The following is a 20,980-nucleotide window of genomic DNA, read 5'->3' on the forward strand; positions in this document are numbered from 1 at the left end:
TTAAATTTTAAAAAGAAATATATTTTAGGAGTAAAAAGAAACATCACTATCCTGAGCTTTATACAAAACATCACTATCCTGAGCTTTATACAAAAATAAAGTATGCTTTGGAAATCTATAACAAGCATTACATTTGATGGTGGCATTAGAACTTTTCATTTCAAATGTCAGAAATTCAATTTTAAACAGAAAATGTTTTTCCACAAGTAACTTGGAAATTCATGTAGATTGACAATACCTGGATCCAAGGTATTCCTACTTGGGAAACAAGATTATTCAGTTTACAAGGGTATTGCAATATTGAGATAGCAATGTACCCTGGTGCATATAAATGAAGATTCAGTTTATTAAACATTCAGATCACATACAAATTTGTCAGAAATACTTCTGGTGCACCTGTGCCCTTGTTCCTTGATTTTTTGTCCTATTTCCTTCCAATTGACCCAGGATAACTATGAAATCTACAGAAGTCAGGAGAACTCCCTCTTCCCATCATATCCCTGCCTTCTCATTTTTTTGTCTCATCATCACCCTTAGCCCTGGTTCAGAGTTTGCTCCTGGTTTGAGTAAGGTGCTGCCTGAAGAATTTCAGGATCTCTCCCCAGGAGTGCTCCTGGGCTGCGGCATGGGCAGCAGGGTCTCCTCCCCAAAGCAGAGGCAGAGAAAAGTTCTTGTTTGGGGAAGCGTAACACAGGGGTGAATAGGGCGGCTCTATGAGATGGCCCGCCCCAGGGTATAACAGCATCCTTCCGTTGTTTCTCCCATGGCTCCGCAGCTGGTGCAAGGCCTGCTCGGCATACTCCTTGCTATTCATGCATTCATCATTCTCTCCAACAATGAAGAGGATCGAACCCAGGGCCTTTTCAATAGGAAGCACGCTCTGCTGATTCAGTTCATCCCAGGGATCCCCCTTGTAGTGGCGGAGGCGCATAGCCCCTGAGATGTCCAACTGCATGCGCTCTACAAACGTGGGGATGGGTGTTATTACCGTATCTTTGTACCTGAGTGGAAATTCAAAAATGGCATTGGTCCCATTGATCCAGATGGTGGCTACCACCTGCTTCAGGAAGCAGGCCATGGCCAGCCCAATCTCTGCACCTTTGCTCACAGAGATCACCCCGATTCCTGGCGTTTGGACCTGAAGCACAAAATATAGGGAACCCATCACATGCCATACTCGAAGCAGCTGCCCTACAGGCCAAGTAAGCTAGTGTGATAGAAACAGAAAATATGGGATGAGAGTCCTAGCACTTGGATTTATCAGCTTCTATGACCGAAGACATTACCTATTTGCCTTCTGGAAGCCTTATTGTCTTACCAGGGTGATATTATTACCAACCCTGCAGGATTGTTATAAGGATCTAGTGAAACAATCAAAATAAAAGTTCTTCATCAAAAGCAGAGTTCCATAAAACCAAAAAGAGTTTAAATGCACCAACAACATTCAACATCACCTGAATAGAAGCAGGGAAACTTAAGAATCAAATTCTTCTCTCTAGTTAGGAAAAGAGTTTCCCAGGTTGTTTAGAATATTATGTAAGTGTTATTCATATTTAAATAGCATTTTACAGCTACTGAGGTTTTGCATGTCCATGAATCCAAGAGCTAACGGTGAAAGCTTTGAGGGTATAAAGTTGAAAGACCTGGATTCTATAAACAATTGAATGCCAGTGACCAGTTCAGTCGGAAAAGTAGTAGGTCATAAGAGAGGGGGTCTTTAACTCTGTGAAAGGCTGAGGGAGCAAAGGGAAGAAAGAAGGTTGGAAGACAAGTAGGGAAAGGAAGGGCATTTTGGACAGAGAGCAGCAAATGCATAGCAACCTGATATGTTTACTTTGTTTACACTCACAGACCAGCACCTATCATCAGATCACCTGGAAAAAAAAGTTCTTTCAATTAGAGCTTTCTGGGATCCATTTTTTTTTTTTTTAGTTTCTATTCCAATAGCTCTGATGGGCCCAAGAATCTCATACTAGAGCATATCCCCCCTCCACCCCAGGAAATGCAGTGTACTTCCATATTTGGAAACTACCATGACAGGAATGGACCGGGGAACAAGGGAGCAGACTATCACTGGAGATAGGATACTATACTGTGGACTTACTTACCACAGGGGGGCAGTTATGAAGGAGCAAACTGAAAGAGTGGCAGGGAGGATGAAGAAGGTGTGACCTATTGAGAAGTTCCAGGAATAGACCCTAAAACACTTTGGGACTGGTTGAGGATGTAGGGAAAGGAGAGGGGGAAAACCAGATGGGCAAGGATGACAAGGTGGATTTATTGACAGTTTACTGTAGGCTGAGCCCTCAGCTAAGTGCTTTACACATAAATTGTCTCAGCTAAGTGCTTTACACATAAATTGTCTCCGCTTGTCCTACCGATAAGAACCCTGAGATTCAGGAAGTTTACAAGTCTTGCTTAAGGCTACAACAATGTCAAGGAGCCGAGATGGGAATTGAACCTCTTCTGATGACACTGAATCTAAACTGAATTTTGACAATTGCTCTTCCTCTTCAGATAATGTCAAAGAGTGACATTTGAAATGAAAAAAAAAAAAAAAACTTTTTTAAAATTGAAAACATTTGATCTGAGATTTAATTCCTTCTAGACAATCCTTTAAAAAAGAAAAAGAAAAGAAAAGAAAGAAAAGAAAAGAAAAAAGAAAAGAAAAAAAGAAGAAAAGAAGAAAAGAAAAGAAAGAAAAGAAAAAGAAAAGAAAAGAATAAAAAGAAAAGAAAACCCAGGGCAGCCCGGGTGGCTCAGCGGTTTAGCACCGCCTTCTGCCCAGGGTGTGATCATGGAGACCCAGGATGGAGTCCCACGTCGGGCTCCCTGCATGGAGCCTGCTTCTCCCTCTGCCTGTGTCTCTGCCTCTCTCTTTCTCTGTGTCTCTTGTGGATAAATAAATAAAATCTTAAAAAAAAAAAAAGACCTAGTCTTTAGAAAAAAAAAATTTTTTTTTAAGCCAAATATGCTTAGAAAAACCACACGTGTTTGATGGTGATGAGGAAGGTAACACCAAAGATGAAGATACTAATAGTGCTCCAAGAGGAGATGTGGCCTCATGTCTCCTGGAGAACAGTCAAGGCTCTCTGGGCAGAGAATGATATGAATAACAGAGCCAGGATAACCCAACAATTTGGAGCAAAGGCATTGCCAGAAGGTCTGTGTAGTTTTGTCACATGACTTTTTCTTTTTTTTTAAGATTTTATTTATTCATGAGAGACACAGAGAGAGAGAGAGAGAGAGGCAGAGACACAGGCAGAGGGAGAAGCAGGCTCCGTGGAGGGAGCCCAACGTGGGACTCAATTCCAGATCTCCAGGATCACACCCTGGGCTGAAGGTGGCGCTAAACGGCTGCCCTGTCACATGACTTAATCTGAGTTCTCATCTGAAAAATGAGGATGTCAACAGTATTTACATCACCAAGTAATTGTGAGTGTTCAATAACAGTGCTTTTAGAGTATTTAGCATAGAGTCAAATAGCAATTTAACAAATGTTAGCTGGTATGATTGTTTTACCATGACAGGTTGATCCATAAAACATAACTGATATTCAAACATTTTCAGACTGGAAAACTAGAATTACTATGTTTTAGTTTCACAGAATGTCAACCCAGACACCTGACCCTGTGATATTTATTCCTGTTTCTTTTTTTCGTCATTAACACAAACATCAGTACTTTGAGACCTCTTTAAGAGGTCTAGATTATAATTCATCTGACATTTAATTCCTAGAAAAAAAAGCTGGATTATGAGCAGTCCTTCTCAAACTTTGAACGTGCATCCAGATCACCTGGGGAATCTTGTTAAAATGTAGATGCTGACCAGGGTGTGGTCTGAGAGTCTGCATTCAAGCAGCTCTCTGGTCATACCAAGGCCTCTGGGCCATGGCCCACATTTTCAATGGTACAAACAATACTTGACAGAGTTCTAAAATGATCCTTCCTTTCTAGATTCCCTTCCCAGCTTTAAGCCTTGGACACTTACTTTGGGTTTAGTTCTGTCCCTAGATCTGATACTCACTGAAGAGCTAGTTTAGCTCATCAGATGGTGCAGCCACATCCATTCTGCTGATGATTCTGCTCTGATCCTGTGGCCCAGCTCTAAAACTGAACTGTGCATGTTCTTAGTCTCAGGACTCTTTCGTGTGACTTAACTCATTGAAGTTTGAAAACACATTAAGCTAGAGGATTCATGAGATCAGTAGCTGATAAAAATTGAAGAGTCACTGACAAGTCACAAGGACTTCAAATGTGAGGAGCCTTGGCTTTTTTTTTTTTCCAATGAAAATAACCATAATATGGGCAACCCGGGTGGCTCAGCGGTTTAGTGCCACCTTCAGCCCAGAACGTGATCCTGGAGACCAGGGATCGAGTCCCACGTCGTGCTCCCTGCATGGAGCCTGCTTTTCCCTCTGCCTGTGTCTCTGCCCCTCTGTGTGTATGTGTGTCTCTCGTGAATAAATGAATAAAATCTTTTTTAAAAAAAGAAAGAAAATAACCATAATACATTCACCATTTATTGTCTTTTGTGCCAATAAGCTGATCATCAAGCTCTACAAGGATAATGTCCATCCTACAAGGTAGATATTGTCCCAATTTTAAGGGTAAAATGTGCTATGCCCAAGTTTAAACAGATTGGTAAAAGAGGCAAAACAGACATTTCTGATTTGTTTTGTTTTGTTTTGCTATAATGTTGCAAAGTAGAATGAAAAGTATTTTAAATACCTTGGGATGAGCTAGTAGCAAGTTGGCAGCTTCCTCAAAATATTCCAGGTCAATCTCCAGCAGGTCACTGGGCAGATCTTCATAGGCAAAATATGCTAATGCAAGCACCGCAAAGCCACGTGCAGCCAAAAGACTGGCCCGAAATTCAACCAGACCCCCTCTGCCCCCAAACAAATCAATGACTCCTGGGAAAGGACCTTCCCCTGAAAGCAATAAAAAGAAAAGAGAATGGGATCAGAAAGAGTGAGAAGAGGCTCAAGTGGATAAGAGGGAAAGTACAAGGTGAGCAAAATGAATTCCACCTTTACACACACACACACACACACACACACACAATGGCATGATGATTCTAAACTATTGTGGGAAACACTAGTTCTCCAATAATTTGATGCCCTTTGTTTCAGTTTTTATACTCATCAACAAAGTTTTCTGTATCACCAAAGATTAGTCTCACCTGGAGGCAGAAAAAGGGCTCCTCGCACCCGACCTTCTCGGATCTGCACCCGTTGTAACCCAGGGCCTGAGAACCAGCGCTGTACCACCTGGCTGGCCATGACCTGATCTGTGATGACATCTTCAAAACAAACGGAGTCATATAGGTTCAGAGTGATCCAAAAGGGGCTGTTCATCACATCCTTCTTCAGCAGCCTCTGGAAAGCCTTCTTGGGCTTCAGAGACCAGAAGAGGCCCATTGGGTGAACCCCCACGTAGTCACCTCCAAATGCAGGAGTCTGCATTAGGTCCAGCTCACCAACCTCGTTGGCCTTATAGAAGGCTCTGGACCAGAACACATTCCCCTTCTCATCCTTCAGAGACGCCATTAGGGTCACCATCTGCAACGGGCGCAGGCCCGTCACTCGAATGTGCACTGGTTCATCTGCAAGGGCACTTGCTGGGGTGGCTGTCAGCTGGACCATTGGCAACTGGGAAAGGGATGGAGTGGTATTCCCTGCCCTATAGGGTGAGAGGAGACTTTTGAGTTGGAGACTGAAATCCCAGGAGAAAGACCGAGACAAGGCTTGCATTAAGTCTATCCAAGTTCTATTTCTAGAGACTTCATACAAAATACACAGAACATTTGGAGGAGGGAAAAGAAGACGTGCAAGAAGACTCATTACTCTCATTTTACACATGAGGAAACAGGTTAAGTGACATGCTCAAAGCCTCGTAAATAATTAACAGTAGAACTGGAAATTCAGGGTAAGGCTTATACCACAGCTTCCTGTCTTATCAATTATAACACTGTAGTAAACCTTAGTTTTTATGGTTTGGAGTAAGTTGAGCTTTAATTCCTCAGTTGAGATAATACCCATGTGACTTATTTCACAGAGTGTTTGTTAGGATCTAAGGAGGCAATACACAAAAAAGCATTTATAGGAAGGATCAGCACTGCTTTTCAAGCCCCATACCTACCTGGGGTAGAGTTACCTAAACATAAATATACTATTGTGTTATTTTTTATTTTGGTCTCTAATCCCTCCCTTCCATTATAAAACCAACCTCCAGCTCTTTTTCATATTCCCATTTTTTTTAAAGATTTTATTTATTTATTCATGAGACAGAGAGAGAGAGAGGCAGAGACACAGGCAGAGGGAGAAGTAGGCTCCATGCAGGGAGCCCAACATGGGACTCGATCCTGGGTCTCCTGAATCAGGCCCTGGACCAAAGGCAGGTGCTAAACCACTGAGCCCCCCAGGCTGCCCATGTTCCCATATTTTTAAGGGAAAATGAAACTCCATGATCTTGTCTCTGCTTGTATACCTTTCTAATGGAGTGATAAATGTCAAAATGTCGTTTGTGGTAAAGAGACTATAATAGACATTGGATCTGCTATTTTGTCCTCTGTTCCATTAATGAGCAAAATTTGGGGTATTTCCTCCTTCCTTACATCCTTCCTCCTTTCCTTCCTTTTCTCTCCCCCCACCTCCTTTCTTCCATACATCATACTCATAAAAAAATTGAAAATTTTCCATATTGTTCTCTCAAGAGGACTGCTTCTTATAGGAAATGTCACTCTAATCTAAACTATGGCATATACTTTGATCTAAATAGCAAAAATGTATATCTAGAATAAGAATAACTATTATGGAGCATTTCTGACAAGTCAGAGTGACTGGTGATCTCTGGGTCCCCATTCTAAATAGGTAAGGAGAAAATATCCCTGACATGTCTTGAATCAGGTATCCAAGCTGATCCAACCAGTAGTGGCCTCAGGTTGAGATCACATGGTATCAACATACCTGCTGAGTAGCCATCCCTGGGCTTTAGGAGGCTTTTCAAATATCACTAAATTTGTATCAAGATTTTGTGAAAATCTTGCCATGCCAAACCTTCACACAAGAAATTTCTTTTAGAGCTAAATATTGGAGAGACTTCACTTTTTCCTTTCCCTTGAGGACCTGGTAACTTTTTCCATGATAATAATGATATGGATTTGACAAAAACGAAACCATAAAACGAAGGAGAGAGAAAGACACTTGACAGGTCAACGGTGTGTGCTTGTGAAGGCTGTCTCAGATTTCCCCACCAAAGACAAGGAAGGGACCAGATGATCAGTGACCCCTTAGTCCTTGCTCCTTGGAATATAGGCTAAATAAAGTCAGCATCTTTCACACATTGTACCTCTACCTAGTAGAGAAGCTACTAAAGCTACTAAATAAAGTCAGCATCTTTCACACATTGTACCTCTACCTAGTAGAGAAGCTACTAGCCAATGGGATTTACACTAGCTGGTAGTAGAAGTTGTCCTGTCCAATGTGAATCATCTTTAACAAATAATTTTAAAAAGCAGCAATAGCTCCAGGAAAATTGAAAGGGAAGTTATACACCACAATGATTTGACAAGTAAAGGGCCTGGTTCTTTTAAATGGCTTCTGGAATTCTAGTCTCCCCTTGGTTCTCTTTTTTTTTCTCTAACAGCGAACAACATTGAGCAATTACTGAAAGCTAGCCGCTGGGTAATATTAGTTCCCATAATAAAGCTTTTTCACTTTTCAAGATCCTCTCATGGTCATTATAAGTGAGGAGATTGAACTCATCAAGTTAAGTGACTTACACAAGTTTGCCTGTGTTAATGGTGAAACAAGAACCCGTGCCATCTGACCCTCTATATAAATCTTATTTATTTTCCCCAAATGACAGCAACAATGTGAATGTGCATTTTTTTTCTTCCTGCCCTCTTTCCTACCCTTGTTTCTTTTTCACTACTTTCTTGTCTTTAGCTTCATCTTTTCCTTTCCCTGACTCTGAAGCTTTTAGTTACAGATACAGCCTGGGTGCGTAGTATGGCAGGATGGATAATGGACTAGTAGGATTGAATTTTAGTCCACAAACCCACATGTGCACAAAATGCAGTGTTTTCCTGTTTCTCTAGATTCAGCATAATTTCTCTTTTGAGTCCTTGTTCCTCCAGGTGGCAGAGATGTAATCACAGAATTCAGAGCGCTCTGCTTTTCCTTGAAGTCCAAGTAAGTCTCAGTGACTTGTACGGCGCTGAAAGACTTGGCCAGGGACGTCCTGCTCCTACGTTATCATACGTTCTTCCAAACCTATTTTGCAAGGTATGCCATGGGGTCCAAATTCAGATAGCTGGAGAGGCTGGGCAGGTATTGTAAGTTTGCACATGAAGGTCAGAGTGAATGCAAGTCAGACTGTAGTGAACTGAAGAAGATCTGCCCAATCTAAGGCATTCAACTGTATTCTCCTGGAAACACAACAAAATAGCACATACACAAAAACCCCAAGGTGGGTACCAGACCAAAGACACCTATTTGTGGCCTCTGGAATTCATGTCATCCGTTAGTTTTTTTGTAACTCAAAGGCCAGGAAAACATTTTTTTTTTTTTCCCTTTTTGTCGTGGCATCCTTTCCGGAGGTACTGAGGATCAACTGACCTCCTGCAGGTGGGAGGACAATAAGGCAAAATGGAAATATCAAAATATGGTGGTGGGACAGGGAGGGAAGGACTCGTACCATACTAATACCATACTATTTCCGTTGGTGTATGGCAAGTCAGCCCTGCCCCCAGTATCCAAAGCCCTCAAACTTTCTCTTTACCCCTCACCATGCTTGAAGTTTGTGACTCTTTCCTGCTTTGCCTGTATTCCATTTCTTTTGTCTTATTCTCAATTCGATCCAAACTAATCCATGTATTGTGACAGGGATTAATACCTTTGTTAGTTAATAAGGTTTATTGCCTCTCAGTACCAGATTTTCTAGAATAAGTTGCAAGAAGCCTTAAAGCTTATCCTGTCCAATGCTGAATTGTCATCATCAGCAATAAGGCACCAACTGTATACAGGGACACACAGCTGAAGACGACTCCCTATCCTCTGGGCTCTCCAACATGCCTCAGAGTATTTAATATGTTACTGAACCTTATACTAGAGCCATTTATGCTGTGTTTTCACTCTCCTGTTAATCTGTAAATTTCTGGAGGGCAGGACCCTGTCTGATCTGTTTTTGTTACATTCACTGCACATGGAGCTGTTGACTACCAGGTATTCAATAAGTGATTTTTGATTGTGTTCTCCGCTTCATTCCCAGAAACTCTCATCTATTTACCTAATTCTTCCTCCCTGTTTACAGTCTTTTTCGCCTCCCAGTCTAATCTCTGCAATGTTGTCAGACAGATCTCAACACAAAAATTAGACCTCCCAGTCTAATCTCTTAAACTTCCAATGGCTAAAGGGTGAAGGGTGAAGTCTAAAGCTTCTGGCCATAAGTGTTAAGACCCTTTGCAGGGGTGGCACCTGGGTGACTCAGTGGTTAAGCGTCTGCCTTTGGCTCAGGTGTGATCCTGGGGTCCTGGGATCGAGGCCCTTATCAGGCTTCCTGCAGGGAGTCTGCTTCTCCCTCTGCCTATGTCTCTACCTCTCTCCATGTCTTTCATGAATAAATAAATAAAATCTTAAAAAAAAAAAAAAAAGACCCTTTACAGGGAAATGGTTTCATCACAGCACCCTGGAGGGTTTCCAGTGTGTCCACAGGCAAAACTCGAACCACCAGGACCTAAATCTAGATGGAATGCCTTGTGATCTCAGGAACATGACAAGATAGGCAATCTTTGGAGGAGGCTTCACAAGATTGTTTTGTCACCTGTCTCTCTTATCTTCTTTTTTAATTGAAATACAATTGACAGGGCAGCCCCGGTGGCGCAGCGTTTTAGCGCCGCCTGCAGCCTGGGGTATGATCCTGGAGATCCAGGATGGAGTCCCACATCGGGCTCCTTGCATGGAGCCTGCTTCTCCCTCTGCCTGTGTCTCTGTCTCTGTCTCCCTCTCTCTCTCTGTGTCTCTCATGAGTAAATAAATAAAAAATCTTAAAAAAAAAAAAAGAAATACAATTGACATATGATATTAGTTTTAGGTGTACATTTGACAACTAATATACATTACAGAACAATCATCATGAAAGGTTGTTACCATGCATCATCATACAAAGTTATTACAATGTTATTGGTTATATATTCCCTATGCTGTACTTTATACCCCAATGACTTCTTTATCTTGTAAGTGGAAGTTTGTAGCTCTTAATGGTCTCTATCTTATGGGAGGCTGCCATAAGACAGTTTTCCCATACACCTCCCTTTTTCCAGAGAGGCATGGGACTCTCTCTCTCTCTCACCCCCACGTGCATTTGGGGCAGGGCTGCAAACTCTGTGACCATTTCACTGCAGTCTGGAGTTGGCTCCTCCGCAACAGGATACCTACCTCGCAACTGTGTTGAAGTCTGGGGCCCCTTTTCTTTCAGCGCCATTATTTCAGGGTGTAAGACAAGGACACAGACAGCTGGCACTTTTGGCTTCTCTTGTCATAACTATCTATGCAAATAATAAACAGTCTGAATCTAACAGGGGCTCATTATTTCTTTACCAGCTGAATCTGTCATCTTGGTCTTGGGCTTCCCTTTGTGTTTGGTCCCCTTTATAGTCTGATTCAATCAAAGCCTTTTACAATTAACCCCTAGTTAACCTAGTTCCAATCCAACCAACCATCTCATCATAACGCTTGGCATATGATGTTGTAAAAATCTGCTTCTTTATCTCTCTCCTTTTTGCTCTATCCAATGCTGGAGCCTCTAGCCACATAGAACTAACTATATTTCGATTTATTAAAAATAAATAAAGTTTTGGGACACTTGGGTGGCTCAGTGGTTGAGCATTTGCCTTTGGCTCAGGGCATAATCCCAGGACTCTGGGATCGAGTCCCACATCAGGCTTCCTGCGTGAAGCCTGCTTCTCCCTCTGCCTGTGTCTCTGTCTCTCTCTCTCTGACTCTCATGAATAAATAAATAAAATCTAAATAAATAAATAAATAAATAAATAAACAAATAAAGTTTTAATTCCTCAGTCACAGTAACCATGTTTTAATTCCTTAATAGCCATACATAAGTAGTGACTACTACGTTGGACAAGGCAAACATTTCCAGCATCCTAGAATATTCTATTGGACAGCACTATCTATTTCTGAGTGTTAATTTTTCCTCAAGGGCAAGAATTACATGTTGCTCACCACTCTATTCCTCAGTTTCTAGAAAGGTGCCTGGCACATAGCAATCGCTCAATAACTGTTTGAGGAATTAAATGAAAGAGTAAGAGATGGATGGAAAGGTTAAAAAAAAGGGAAAAATAAAATTTCTCAGAGGAGTATGAAGAGGAAAGAAGCCCAACTGAATTTTTACAGGCTACTTCTGAAAATGGGAGATTCTTGAAAAATCCAATGGAAATAGAATCTCCAGGCCTCCTCACGTCTCTGTGGCAGAAGGCGACACACTGCACACCCAGAGTGACCACAAAACCAAAACCACAAAGCAGTCAGAGGCCAAGAAACAAGCTGCCTCACACAGGATTAGCCTTGTGATCTTGCAGACAGGGCCCCGGCAGTAAGGAAGCAACCTCCTAGGGGCCCAAAGCCATAATGTAGAGCCACTTCCAAAATTGCAGACTCCCAGGGTGAAGGGTATCAGGCCTCTACCACTGGGATACCTTGACCTACTGGAGAAAGGGTAGTCAGGAACCAGCAGGACACTAACACAGCAGGGGGCAGGAAACAAAGAATAAAAGGGAGCAAAAGGTCACCCTCAGTGGCTAAACTTACTAGTCAAGAAACAAAATTCCATTCCCTTAAGGGGCTTTACCTTCATCCTCACAAGGACTTTCTTCCCCTCCCCCCACAACACTAGAAGTCCCAGAGAAAGATTTCTAGAAACACTCTCTCGGTAAGTTCACATTAGTAGGACCCACACTTTGCAGTGCGCATTTTGTCCTCAAAACATCTCTAAAGGATCTCTTGGTAGGTGGGTGCATCTGACACAGATCTGCGTTGCCAAGGACGTCCCCCCAGGAAGTGGCACTAGCCACCAAGAGAGGAAGGCACACAGTTGAATGAAAGGGCCTCCTTCCCAGGGGCCCCACCACAAGACCCAGCACACCTCCGCCAGGCCAGGCCCTGATAGCCCGACTCCCCCCCCCACACACACACACACACACACTCACTCTGAATTCAGCTGCAGGGAGCAGTCTGGAGGAGGGCAGCTGGCTGCACCAACTGGAGGCTTCAGAGGCTTCCCTGCTGCTTGCTCGTCCGGAACCCCTCAAATACCCCAGCCTAGCCAGCCAGGCTCCTGCTTGCCTACTCTCCCAAGTTGAAGTTACCTCACAAAACTGTCAGCTCTTCCTTCCTTTTATGTCCCCAGTCCCGGGACTGCTGGCTTTGCTGTCATGGGATCAGGACAGAGGCTTGGTGCAGCTGCTACTCCCTCCCCTCAGCCCAAGCGTTTCATAATGGGATCTCGTGTTTCATCACATGGCTCTGGTTTCTAAGCATTGCCCCACTCCTCCTCTCCACTCCTGGTTCTGGTCCCCTCTACCGCAAACCCTTCTCTATTCCCTCCTCTAAGTCAATAGTCTCTTAGGCGACTGCCTTTTTTGATAGTGTCTTACAAGGTAAGCCCCAAGTGCCCAGCCTCAGAGAAGTATGGGCTTAAGACTCCCCAGAAGGGCCTGTTAAATAAAGGTTCCTGGGCCCTCCCCAGAGATGCTAACTAAAATAAGGTCCTGAGGTCTGTATGTTCAACCGAGGATTGCTAAGGCATGGCTGGGTTTGCGAACCACTCTTCCAAGGGATAACAGGAACCCTCCCAATGAAAAATGCCTCCCCGGGGCCAGAACTTCTGAAATCTGCCCCACTGTTAATCTCATCAGTCAACGTCCATTGTCAAAATGTACAAATGATCAAGTTTACAGATTGTAGACTATGCCTCCGGGTTGTGACTTACTTGAGGGGGGACACCATGTCTTTTCATTTTTGCATCTTTTCCAGCCAGTGAGGCCTAGCTGGGAGACCACGTGTCTCTGCAGCCAGACCTCGGTTGGAACCCTAACTCCTTAACTATCAGTGTGACTGGCCTCAGGCAGGTTGCTTAACTTTTCTTGTGCTTCAACTTCTTAATGGGAGTGATATATGAATGTATTGCAAGTGAAATAGAAGCCTTGAGGGAAGAGGGCTGATCTCGGAAGTCATGGGCAGATTAAAAAGTACTGAGGAAAGGGAATGGTGTCTCAGCACATGGCTCTCACAGTGGATAAGAGGTACCTTGGCAGGATGGCAAGGCTCCCAGCTGAGTAACTAATTTCCAAGATCAGATCTCAGGATGGGATTAGTGTCATTTTTACGAAGATTCTAAGAGAAGTGCAGGAAAGAAAGCATGGGCAAGTCATCATGCTCCAGCACCCAGGTAATAGATAAAGCGAGGAGCAGGTTAAGTTGGCAGAGAGCCAGTTCTTCTCCCCTCTGCTGCTCAGGTCAGAAAACATCAGGGAACCTAGCAGTCCGTGGGCCCCTAAGGTGTTTAGCAAATGAGAAGTGGGGACATTGGGCAGTGAGGACTATGTACAGAAGAAGCCTTAGCAGTTATCAATAGCAGGTGTGAACCACGTAGAAAGGACTGAGGTCCTCTAGGGTAGGATATCTACCTGCAGCCTGCCTTCACACTCACGACTGCAACATCCACTCTTCCCAGGCCCCCAAAGCCTGCTGGGCTGCCCTGAAGATTTGAACCCCCACAATCACACAAGCCAATTTCTTAAAATCAGTGTTTCTCCCTCTCTCTCTGTGCACACCTTCTTAGGGTATATTTACTGGACCTGAGAATGTAACCAACATAAGACAAATTAAGAGGAGAAAAGCATACCAAAGTATTTGATATAAGTTTTATGTGGCACAGGAGGCCTCATAAGGAATGAGACCCAAATAAAAGCAAATACTTGCTTTTATACTAGCTTGAACAAAAACAGAGGCAATTGTGAAAAAGTAACTCAACTATGTGGGCAGTCTAAAGGAAGATAAGAATCATTTGAACAAGGTCTATTTGTATAGAATTCTCTCCAATCTCAACTTCTGATTTGATGATAAGAATTTTACTTTCCTTTTGGTGGAGGGAGGATACCATCCATCTGGGAGTTTTTTCTCTTACTTTCAGGAGGGAAAAGGAAGGGTTAGAGGGCCCATGTATCTGCTGCCATGTATTGTATCTGCTGTTTTTTTATCTTCTAACAATTTTTGTCAAAGAGGCATATTTTGGGGTGACATATTCTGGTTTCATTCAAAGGAGACAGAAAAACAGCAGTGAACATCAGTGATTATGAAATGAAGACTATTCTAACAGGATGGTCATAGTTGTATTCGGATTTCATTGAGCTTCCACATAGCTGCCACATAATCAGTGGAAAACTGACTCCTCAAAGACAGACCCAAAGTGTTCCTAATCATCATTAGAACCTAAAAAATTGGGGATCCCTGGGTGGTGCAGCGGTTTAGCGCCTGCCTTTGGCCCAGGACGCGATCCTGGAGACCCGGGATCGAATCCCACGTCGGGCTCCCGGTGCATGGAGCTTGCTTCTCCCTCTGCCCATGTCTCTGCCTCTCTCTCTCTCTGTGTGTGACTATCATAAATAAATAAAAATTAAAAAAAAAAAAGAGCCTAAAAAATTTCTCCATAATAAGAGTAAATATAGAACTTGGAGTGTCTCTAGCTCTCCTAAACCAAAAACAACCAAAACAATGTGTTAATGTATAGACCGAAATTTTTTCAAATTTCCCGAGAATAGAGTTTAACAAGCCATGGGGGGAAATCAACACAGTGTATCAGAGAAAATTTAGGTCTAAGTCCCTGGATTCTAATTCCAGCCCTGGTATTAATTCATCGTGGAAGTTTCTTTGCACCTCTATTACTCAGCTATGAGAAGACTGACGTAGATTGGTACTCCAAAAAATTTCTGTCATTAAGTAGGACCTTCATGAGTTTCGCTGTATCTCTGTACTCTGACCTGTTTCTCGTAAGGCAAGGATGATCTTTATTTATGCCTCCCCAACAGCAGTAATGTTCTCAGTAATTGCTTGATTCTTCCTCAGAGGCTTTATTACATTAAGGCTAGGTCCTGGGGCTTGTCCTTTGGAAGAAGGCAACTCTACCTAGAAAGAATGTCTAAGCCTTGACCAAGGCTGGAATGGATTATGAGAAACTGGAAGCCACAGAAGAAGCTTTTGTCCTGCTTTTTTGCTTGGAGTTCTGCAAAGCAGAGTGAAATGGGACATTGTGTATTCGGGCAGAAGCATAGAAGCTAAATAGCACATGCAAGTCTCCCTTTGCACTGCTGACATGTAAAAGGGTTCAGCAAGCACCCACATTCTCACAGTGATGGTCATAGAGGGCAGCTGAGAGCTGAAGGCCAGCAGTCTGCCCTGGGATCATTATGGCCATGTGTGAGCTGGCCCTTTAGTAGAGGATATGAAGTAAACACATCTACCAGGGACCTGAGAGAAGACACAACTGACAGAGAAATTGCAAGGACAATACAAACCAAGTGGGGTGAATGCAGAAGGTGAGAAAGAGTTTACCAGCTGGCCTGGACCAGGCTAAGAGGACGCACCATTAGTTGACCAGGTGGAGATACTTTATTGGTGCACACAAAAGGTCAATGCCTGGAGATCAAACCAGTTACATTTCCAGGAAGTTAGAAAAGCTGGGCCAAGAATAGTTATTTGATCTTCATTCCTGCTAATCTTTGTAGTAGTGATACAGAAAACAACATATGAAAAAAATTCAAAACCTTCTTGACTTTGAAAATCCGTGAAATATAAATCAAGGGATATATATCAGACCAAACACAAACAGATTTCATAAACGCAGACATTCTTCCTAAAGCCCACAACAGGAAAAAAAAAATAGTTATACCCATTAAACCCATTATGATAACTATTGTATAGCATATGGCATATATAACTAATGATATAGTATCTAATATATATAGTTATGGTATAGCATATAGCGTAGGAGGTATTAGCCACTGCAATTACATGATTATTATAGTCAAAGGAGTGACATATCCTGATTGACTGGGTCTGGGAAATGTGAAAACTTGTCTGAGGGTAAAGGAGGAAGGCTAATAGCCTCACTAATTCTGAATAGAATGATCTTACTCTAAACAGAAGAAATATTAAAGAGCAGATAAAGGAAAAGGAATGTAGGCTGATACAATGAAGTATCCTTATGTTACTTCTATGACTCTAATTCCTCATTGGCTCCCCTATCACACCTACAAAATCATTCAAAATACCTTTTTCTGGTTCATCTTCACTTATCTACCAATCAACTTCCACTTCCACCCATTGCAATTCAGTAGCTCAGGAATATTGCCCCTTAGAGAAAATACGTCAAATTCGACCTTGGACTAGGTAATTGGGATTGTTCTACACCCAGGGTCATCAAACTATGCCCTGTGAGCTAAATCCAGCCTACCACCTGTTTTTCTGCTGCTCACAAGCTAAGAATGGCATTTCAAAGTAGAAAATTACTACTTTGTGACATATAAAAATGATATGAAATGCAAATGTCAGTGTCCATAAATAAAGTTTAATTTGAACACAGCCACAATCATTCGTTACAGCCTATCTATGCTGCTTTTGTGCTTGAATAACAGAATTCATAACAGTGACAGAGAGTTAATGGCCCATAAAACCTAAAATATTTGCTACGTAGAACTTTACAGAAATAGTTTGCCAGCCGCTAAGGTACACAACACACATCATCACTGCTCTTCACTAAATTGCAGTTTTGTGAATCTCAGATTGTTTCTTTCTCAAAATATATGTTTAGACACAAATATTACTTTATTTTCTTTTATTAGCTTTTTTTTTTTTTTTTTTTTTTTATTTATTTATGATAGTCACAGAGAGAGAGAGAGAGGCAGAGACACAGGCAGAGGGAGAAGCAGGCTCCATGCACCGGGAGCCCGATGTGGGATTCGATCCCGGGTCTACCAGGATCGCGCCCTGGGCCAAAGGCAGGCGCCAAACCGCTGCGCCACCCAGGGATCCCTCTTTTATTAGCTTTTGTTGAATTATTGATTGTAGGCCGACTCAATCATGTAACCTCCGTATCAGCTTCCATACTGCCTTAAAATAATAAATTCATTTACCCAGCTCTAGTTTTTCAATGACAATGAAGTAACCAGGAACCACAAGCATATTTTCAAATATGAGAAATCTAAACATATTTCATTGGAGTTTTAAGAAAACAATAAATATCAGCACCTGATTTTCCTCATGTCTGTTTTACAAACCAGGGGATTCTGACATTCGTTCTGGTAATTTTTTTCTGCCAGATAATTGCTATAATTATAAACCAGAATATTTTAGGACAGGTTGAGCCCTAAATTTATCTTTAAAAATATAAAACTCTGTGTGTGTGATACCAGATTAAGTGGAAACCATTTTCCCTTTCCAAAGTCAAGACATGGCCACTGTCACCCTCTTGCTTTCTCTTAGTATAACGTCCTACAATAGGAAATCAAAGACATTGTTCCCTGAAAATCCGGTATTGCTTCTCTGTTTCTAAGGAATATCCTCTCTTCTCAAAGTTGACTGGTTACAACTGGAAGGAGGTGCTTCCTGAGGAACTTTTTGATCTCCTTCCAAGAGTGCTCTTGTGCAATGGCATGTGGGGTCACCTCTCCTCCCCAGTGGATGAATAGGTGGAGACTGGAGATCTTGGAGGCACAGCACAGTGGGGAGTAGGGAGCCTCTAATAGGTGGCCTGCCCCAGGGTAAGATAGCAAAGTCCAATTGTTCTTCCCGTTTCTTCTCAACTGCTCTGTGGCTTGCTTGGCATATGCTTTGCTGTTGAGATTCTTATCATCTTCTCCCACAATGAAAAGGAAATGTCCCTGGGCCTTTTCAATGGGGAGAAGAAAATTCTCATTGGCTTCATTTCTAGCTTCCTCAAAGTTGTGCTGGAACTCTGCTAACCCTAAGGCATTGATGGATAGTAGTTGTGGGGAGAAAGGCAAGGGCTGACTTATCTGTCCACGATATACCTGTGGAATTCTAATTACAAAGTTGGGCCCATTAATAAGCACAGTGGCTGTGACCTGTTTTAGGTGAATAGCCATGGAGAGTCCAATCTCTGCACCTTTGCTTATGGAAACTATCCCAACGCCTGGGCCAAGGACCTAAAAATAATGAAAATGAGATGTTAATTCTGTCCATCATTTAGCAAAACCCGACCATCTCAAACAACCAAAGAACATGAAAGGCCAGTGGGAGCCAAGCAAGAACTAATCCCACCCATATGCTCAGTTGTAGAGTTCTGGGACACATAATGAATATTCAAAGGAAATACTGCATCAAAAGCATGTCAGGCCTTCCAAATTAAATACTATGGATTCAGCGTGGTGATAGGTACTGAGTTTTAAATTTCCTAAAGCGGGGCACCTGGGTGGCTCAGTAGTTGAACATCTGCCTTTGGCTCAGTGCGTGATCCCAGGGTCCTGGGATTGAGTCCCACATCAGGCTCTCCACAAGGAGCCTACTTCTCCCTCTTCCTCTGCCTATGCCTCTGCCTCTCTCTGTGTGTCTCTTATGAGTAAAAAATAAAATCTTTTAAAAAATAAGTAAATAAATAAAATGCCCTAAAGAAATACCGATGTTGTAGGAAAAATAAGAAAGAGGCACATAACTCCTGTGAATAATACGAGTGGGTACAGTTGACCAGTAAACTCTGTTGTTCCTATTCTAGGGTCTCTAGAAGTTCAGAGGAAAGTGTACTCTGTAGGAAAGGATGAGAAAAAGAATGAGCTTAGTAGAACAAAGCATGGAAACATGAGCAGGGGGTTCTATATCTGCTATGGTTTCCCTAGAAGGTTTCTCCTTTAGAGAAAGGTTTTATAAAGGAGGTTTGGCTCAGCTTCCTCTTCCACATCAGTCATCAAGCAAATATTTTTAGATTGTCCACCCTGTACTAACACTGAGGGACACAGAGGGAAAAAATGCATAAATCATCTCTCGCCATCAAGGAACTCACTGCCAGATGGAGAGACGGAGAAAAAAACCCAGACAATTAAAGTAGCCTACAAATTCTGTGATATAAGAATGCACATAGTTAAAGCTGCCAACCCAGAGTAGTAGGGAATAAAGGCAAAATCAGAGAAAGATTCTCAGAAGAAATGGGCTATGAGTTGGGTCCTCATACAAAAAAACCAGGAGGAAACAAGAAGGAATGGCATTCTATGCTGTAGACACTGAAAGGAGCCATTCTTTTTTATTTTGCAGGGCATGTATCCAGTCCCAGGGATAAATTCTGATGGATCTGAACCCATTCCCCTTTGCTACATATTTTTTTAAGCCTCTTTGTAAGGCCAATACATTCTACTGGAGATCATATCCTGTATATTAAGAGGGGTGACTGGAATCATCTGCATTCGAATTAAAAAGATCTTTCAATCTCTGAAGTTCTAGGTCTTAATATAAAAGATGTAGAGTCACAGTTACAGCAATGAGAGGTAAGAACTCAGAATGCATTTGGCCAGGGAAGACAAAGTAAAAGGAAGTATAACATGGATGAACAACAACAACAACAACAAAATGATTCAGTTATGTGCAGACTTTTGGCAGAACACTAACTCTTATTATAATTTCTGCCATCAAATTTGGGACCAGGGAATTTAGAATGCTTCGAAGAAGACACTTAAAATCAACAGATGGAGAAATAAGACCTATAAGGAATTGAAAGATGTATGGTCTATCCTCTCACAGGAGAGAGAGCATTAGGTAGGCTTAGTGGAAGTACTAAGAGCCTAGGATAGAAATCTGGTTTCCAGGCCTCCCTTAGTCATTGACTATCTAAGTGACATTGGGAAGAACACTGATAAAAAAAGTCATGCAGAAATAGAAGGGGAACCAGGCCGAGACCACAAACAGCAAAATCACATAACCTCTTCATTTCTCATCTAAGCCAAGAAGAAACTCAGCACAATAACATCACCTATGTGATAGTTCAAAGACAATTCCATTATATGAACCAAAATAGCTATTTAAAATTCAGTATGCCTCAATAGATGGTTAGTGATTATTGCTCATCTTATTACTACAATTCTGATATTTTGGTGATCCTTATATGAAATAGGATGCAGTACAGAGACTTAATTTTACTTAGATCAATTCTTTTTTTAAGATTTTATTTATTTAAGAGAGTGAGAGAGAGAAAGAGAGAGCATGGTAGGGGGAGGGGCAGAGAGAAAGGGAGAAGCAGACTCCCCTCTGAGCAGGCTCGGGACTCTATCCCAGGATCCCGGGATCATGACCTGAGTCAAAGGCAGACAGACACTTAACTGACCAAGCTACCCAAGTGCCCCTAGATCAATTCTTACTAGGAAAAAAATATTAACATTAGCAAGGGATAACATGTAGCAACCCTGATAGAGCAGCAAAGCACATTTTAAAATTTAAAGAAGATATGAATTAGAAAGTACAGCATTATGTTTAAGTCCTCTCAAATAACTAAAAATGCAAGCCCATTCCTCAAAGAAAGATAGATTCTCAGTCTGATGAAGTCTGATGATTTTATTATTATCAAAGAAGGTGATCATTAATAAGAATTACATTTATTAAGGATGTACCATTGCCAGTTACTCTAATAAGCACTTTGCTTGTATTATTCCCTTTACTTCTCATGAGAACCTTATGAAATAGCATCAATACCATAGCATTTAATAGATGAGGAAAATCAGGATTAGAAGGTATTAGTAGCTTGTCCAAATTTTCACAACCAGATGGAATGAAGCCAGAAATACAACCCAGTTCTGTCTGAATCTAAAACCATTGCATTTTTATTCCAACATGGACACAGGCTAACTTCCTGTTTTGTCTTTCTAAGCAAAAGACATTGGGTATGAAATAAATCATGTGTATGGT

At 41.9% G+C, this 20,980-nt stretch overlaps 2 protein-coding genes across 9 annotated transcripts in view; both read right to left on the bottom strand.

Moving 5' to 3' along the window:
* LOC481634 (bile acid-CoA:amino acid N-acyltransferase) lies at positions 1-18,240 on the bottom strand. Of its 6 annotated transcripts, none has more exons than XM_038552959.1 (5): positions 12,226-12,545; positions 10,442-10,547; positions 5,185-5,684; positions 4,731-4,933; positions 1-1,138 (listed from the first exon to the last, which is right to left on the bottom strand). In XM_038552959.1, exons 3-5 carry the CDS (start codon positions 5,645-5,647, stop codon positions 545-547), a joined length of 1,260 nt encoding a protein of 419 aa, XP_038408887.1. In that variant the 5' UTR covers positions 5,648-5,684; positions 10,442-10,547; positions 12,226-12,545; the 3' UTR covers positions 1-544. The 6 variants fall into 6 exon arrangements, with proteins under 6 accessions (XP_038408887.1, XP_038408886.1, XP_038408889.1 ...); XM_038552958.1 differs by having other exon boundaries at positions 10,442-10,551; XM_038552961.1 differs by having other exon boundaries at positions 10,442-10,551; positions 12,385-12,536.
* The window catches only part of BAAT (bile acid-CoA:amino acid N-acyltransferase), a 13,793-nt gene continuing 9,921 nt past the window's right edge, over positions 17,109-20,980 (bottom strand). For all 3 annotated transcript variants that reach the window (XM_038552956.1, XM_038552955.1, XM_038552954.1), the window contains one exon: positions 17,109-18,240. In XM_038552956.1, coding sequence (XP_038408884.1) covers positions 17,644-18,240 — 597 coding nt within the window. In that variant the 3' untranslated portion in view covers positions 17,109-17,643. The remainder of the gene's footprint in view (positions 18,241-20,980) is intronic.

Source organism: Canis lupus, chromosome 11, assembly GCF_011100685.1.
Source record: "Canis lupus familiaris isolate Mischka breed German Shepherd chromosome 11, alternate assembly UU_Cfam_GSD_1.0, whole genome shotgun sequence".
NCBI lineage: Eukaryota > Metazoa > Chordata > Mammalia > Carnivora > Canidae > Canis > Canis lupus.

What these genes read in the sequence shown, in the direction of transcription:
- LOC481634 (XM_038552962.1), bottom strand. Translation starts at nt 5,647, where the DNA reads ATGGTCCAGCTGACAGCCACCCCAGCAAGTGCCCTTGCAGATGAACCA. An exon ending in AGCCCTTTTTCTGCCTCCAG is followed by an intron (nt 4,934 to 5,184) that starts GTGAGACTAATC and finishes TATTGCTTTCAG; the next exon opens with GGGAAGGTCCTTTCCCAGGA. An exon ending in TGCTACTAGCTCATCCCAAG is followed by an intron (nt 1,139 to 4,730) that starts GTATTTAAAATA and finishes TTTGTGCTTCAG; the next exon opens with GTCCAAACGCCAGGAATCGG.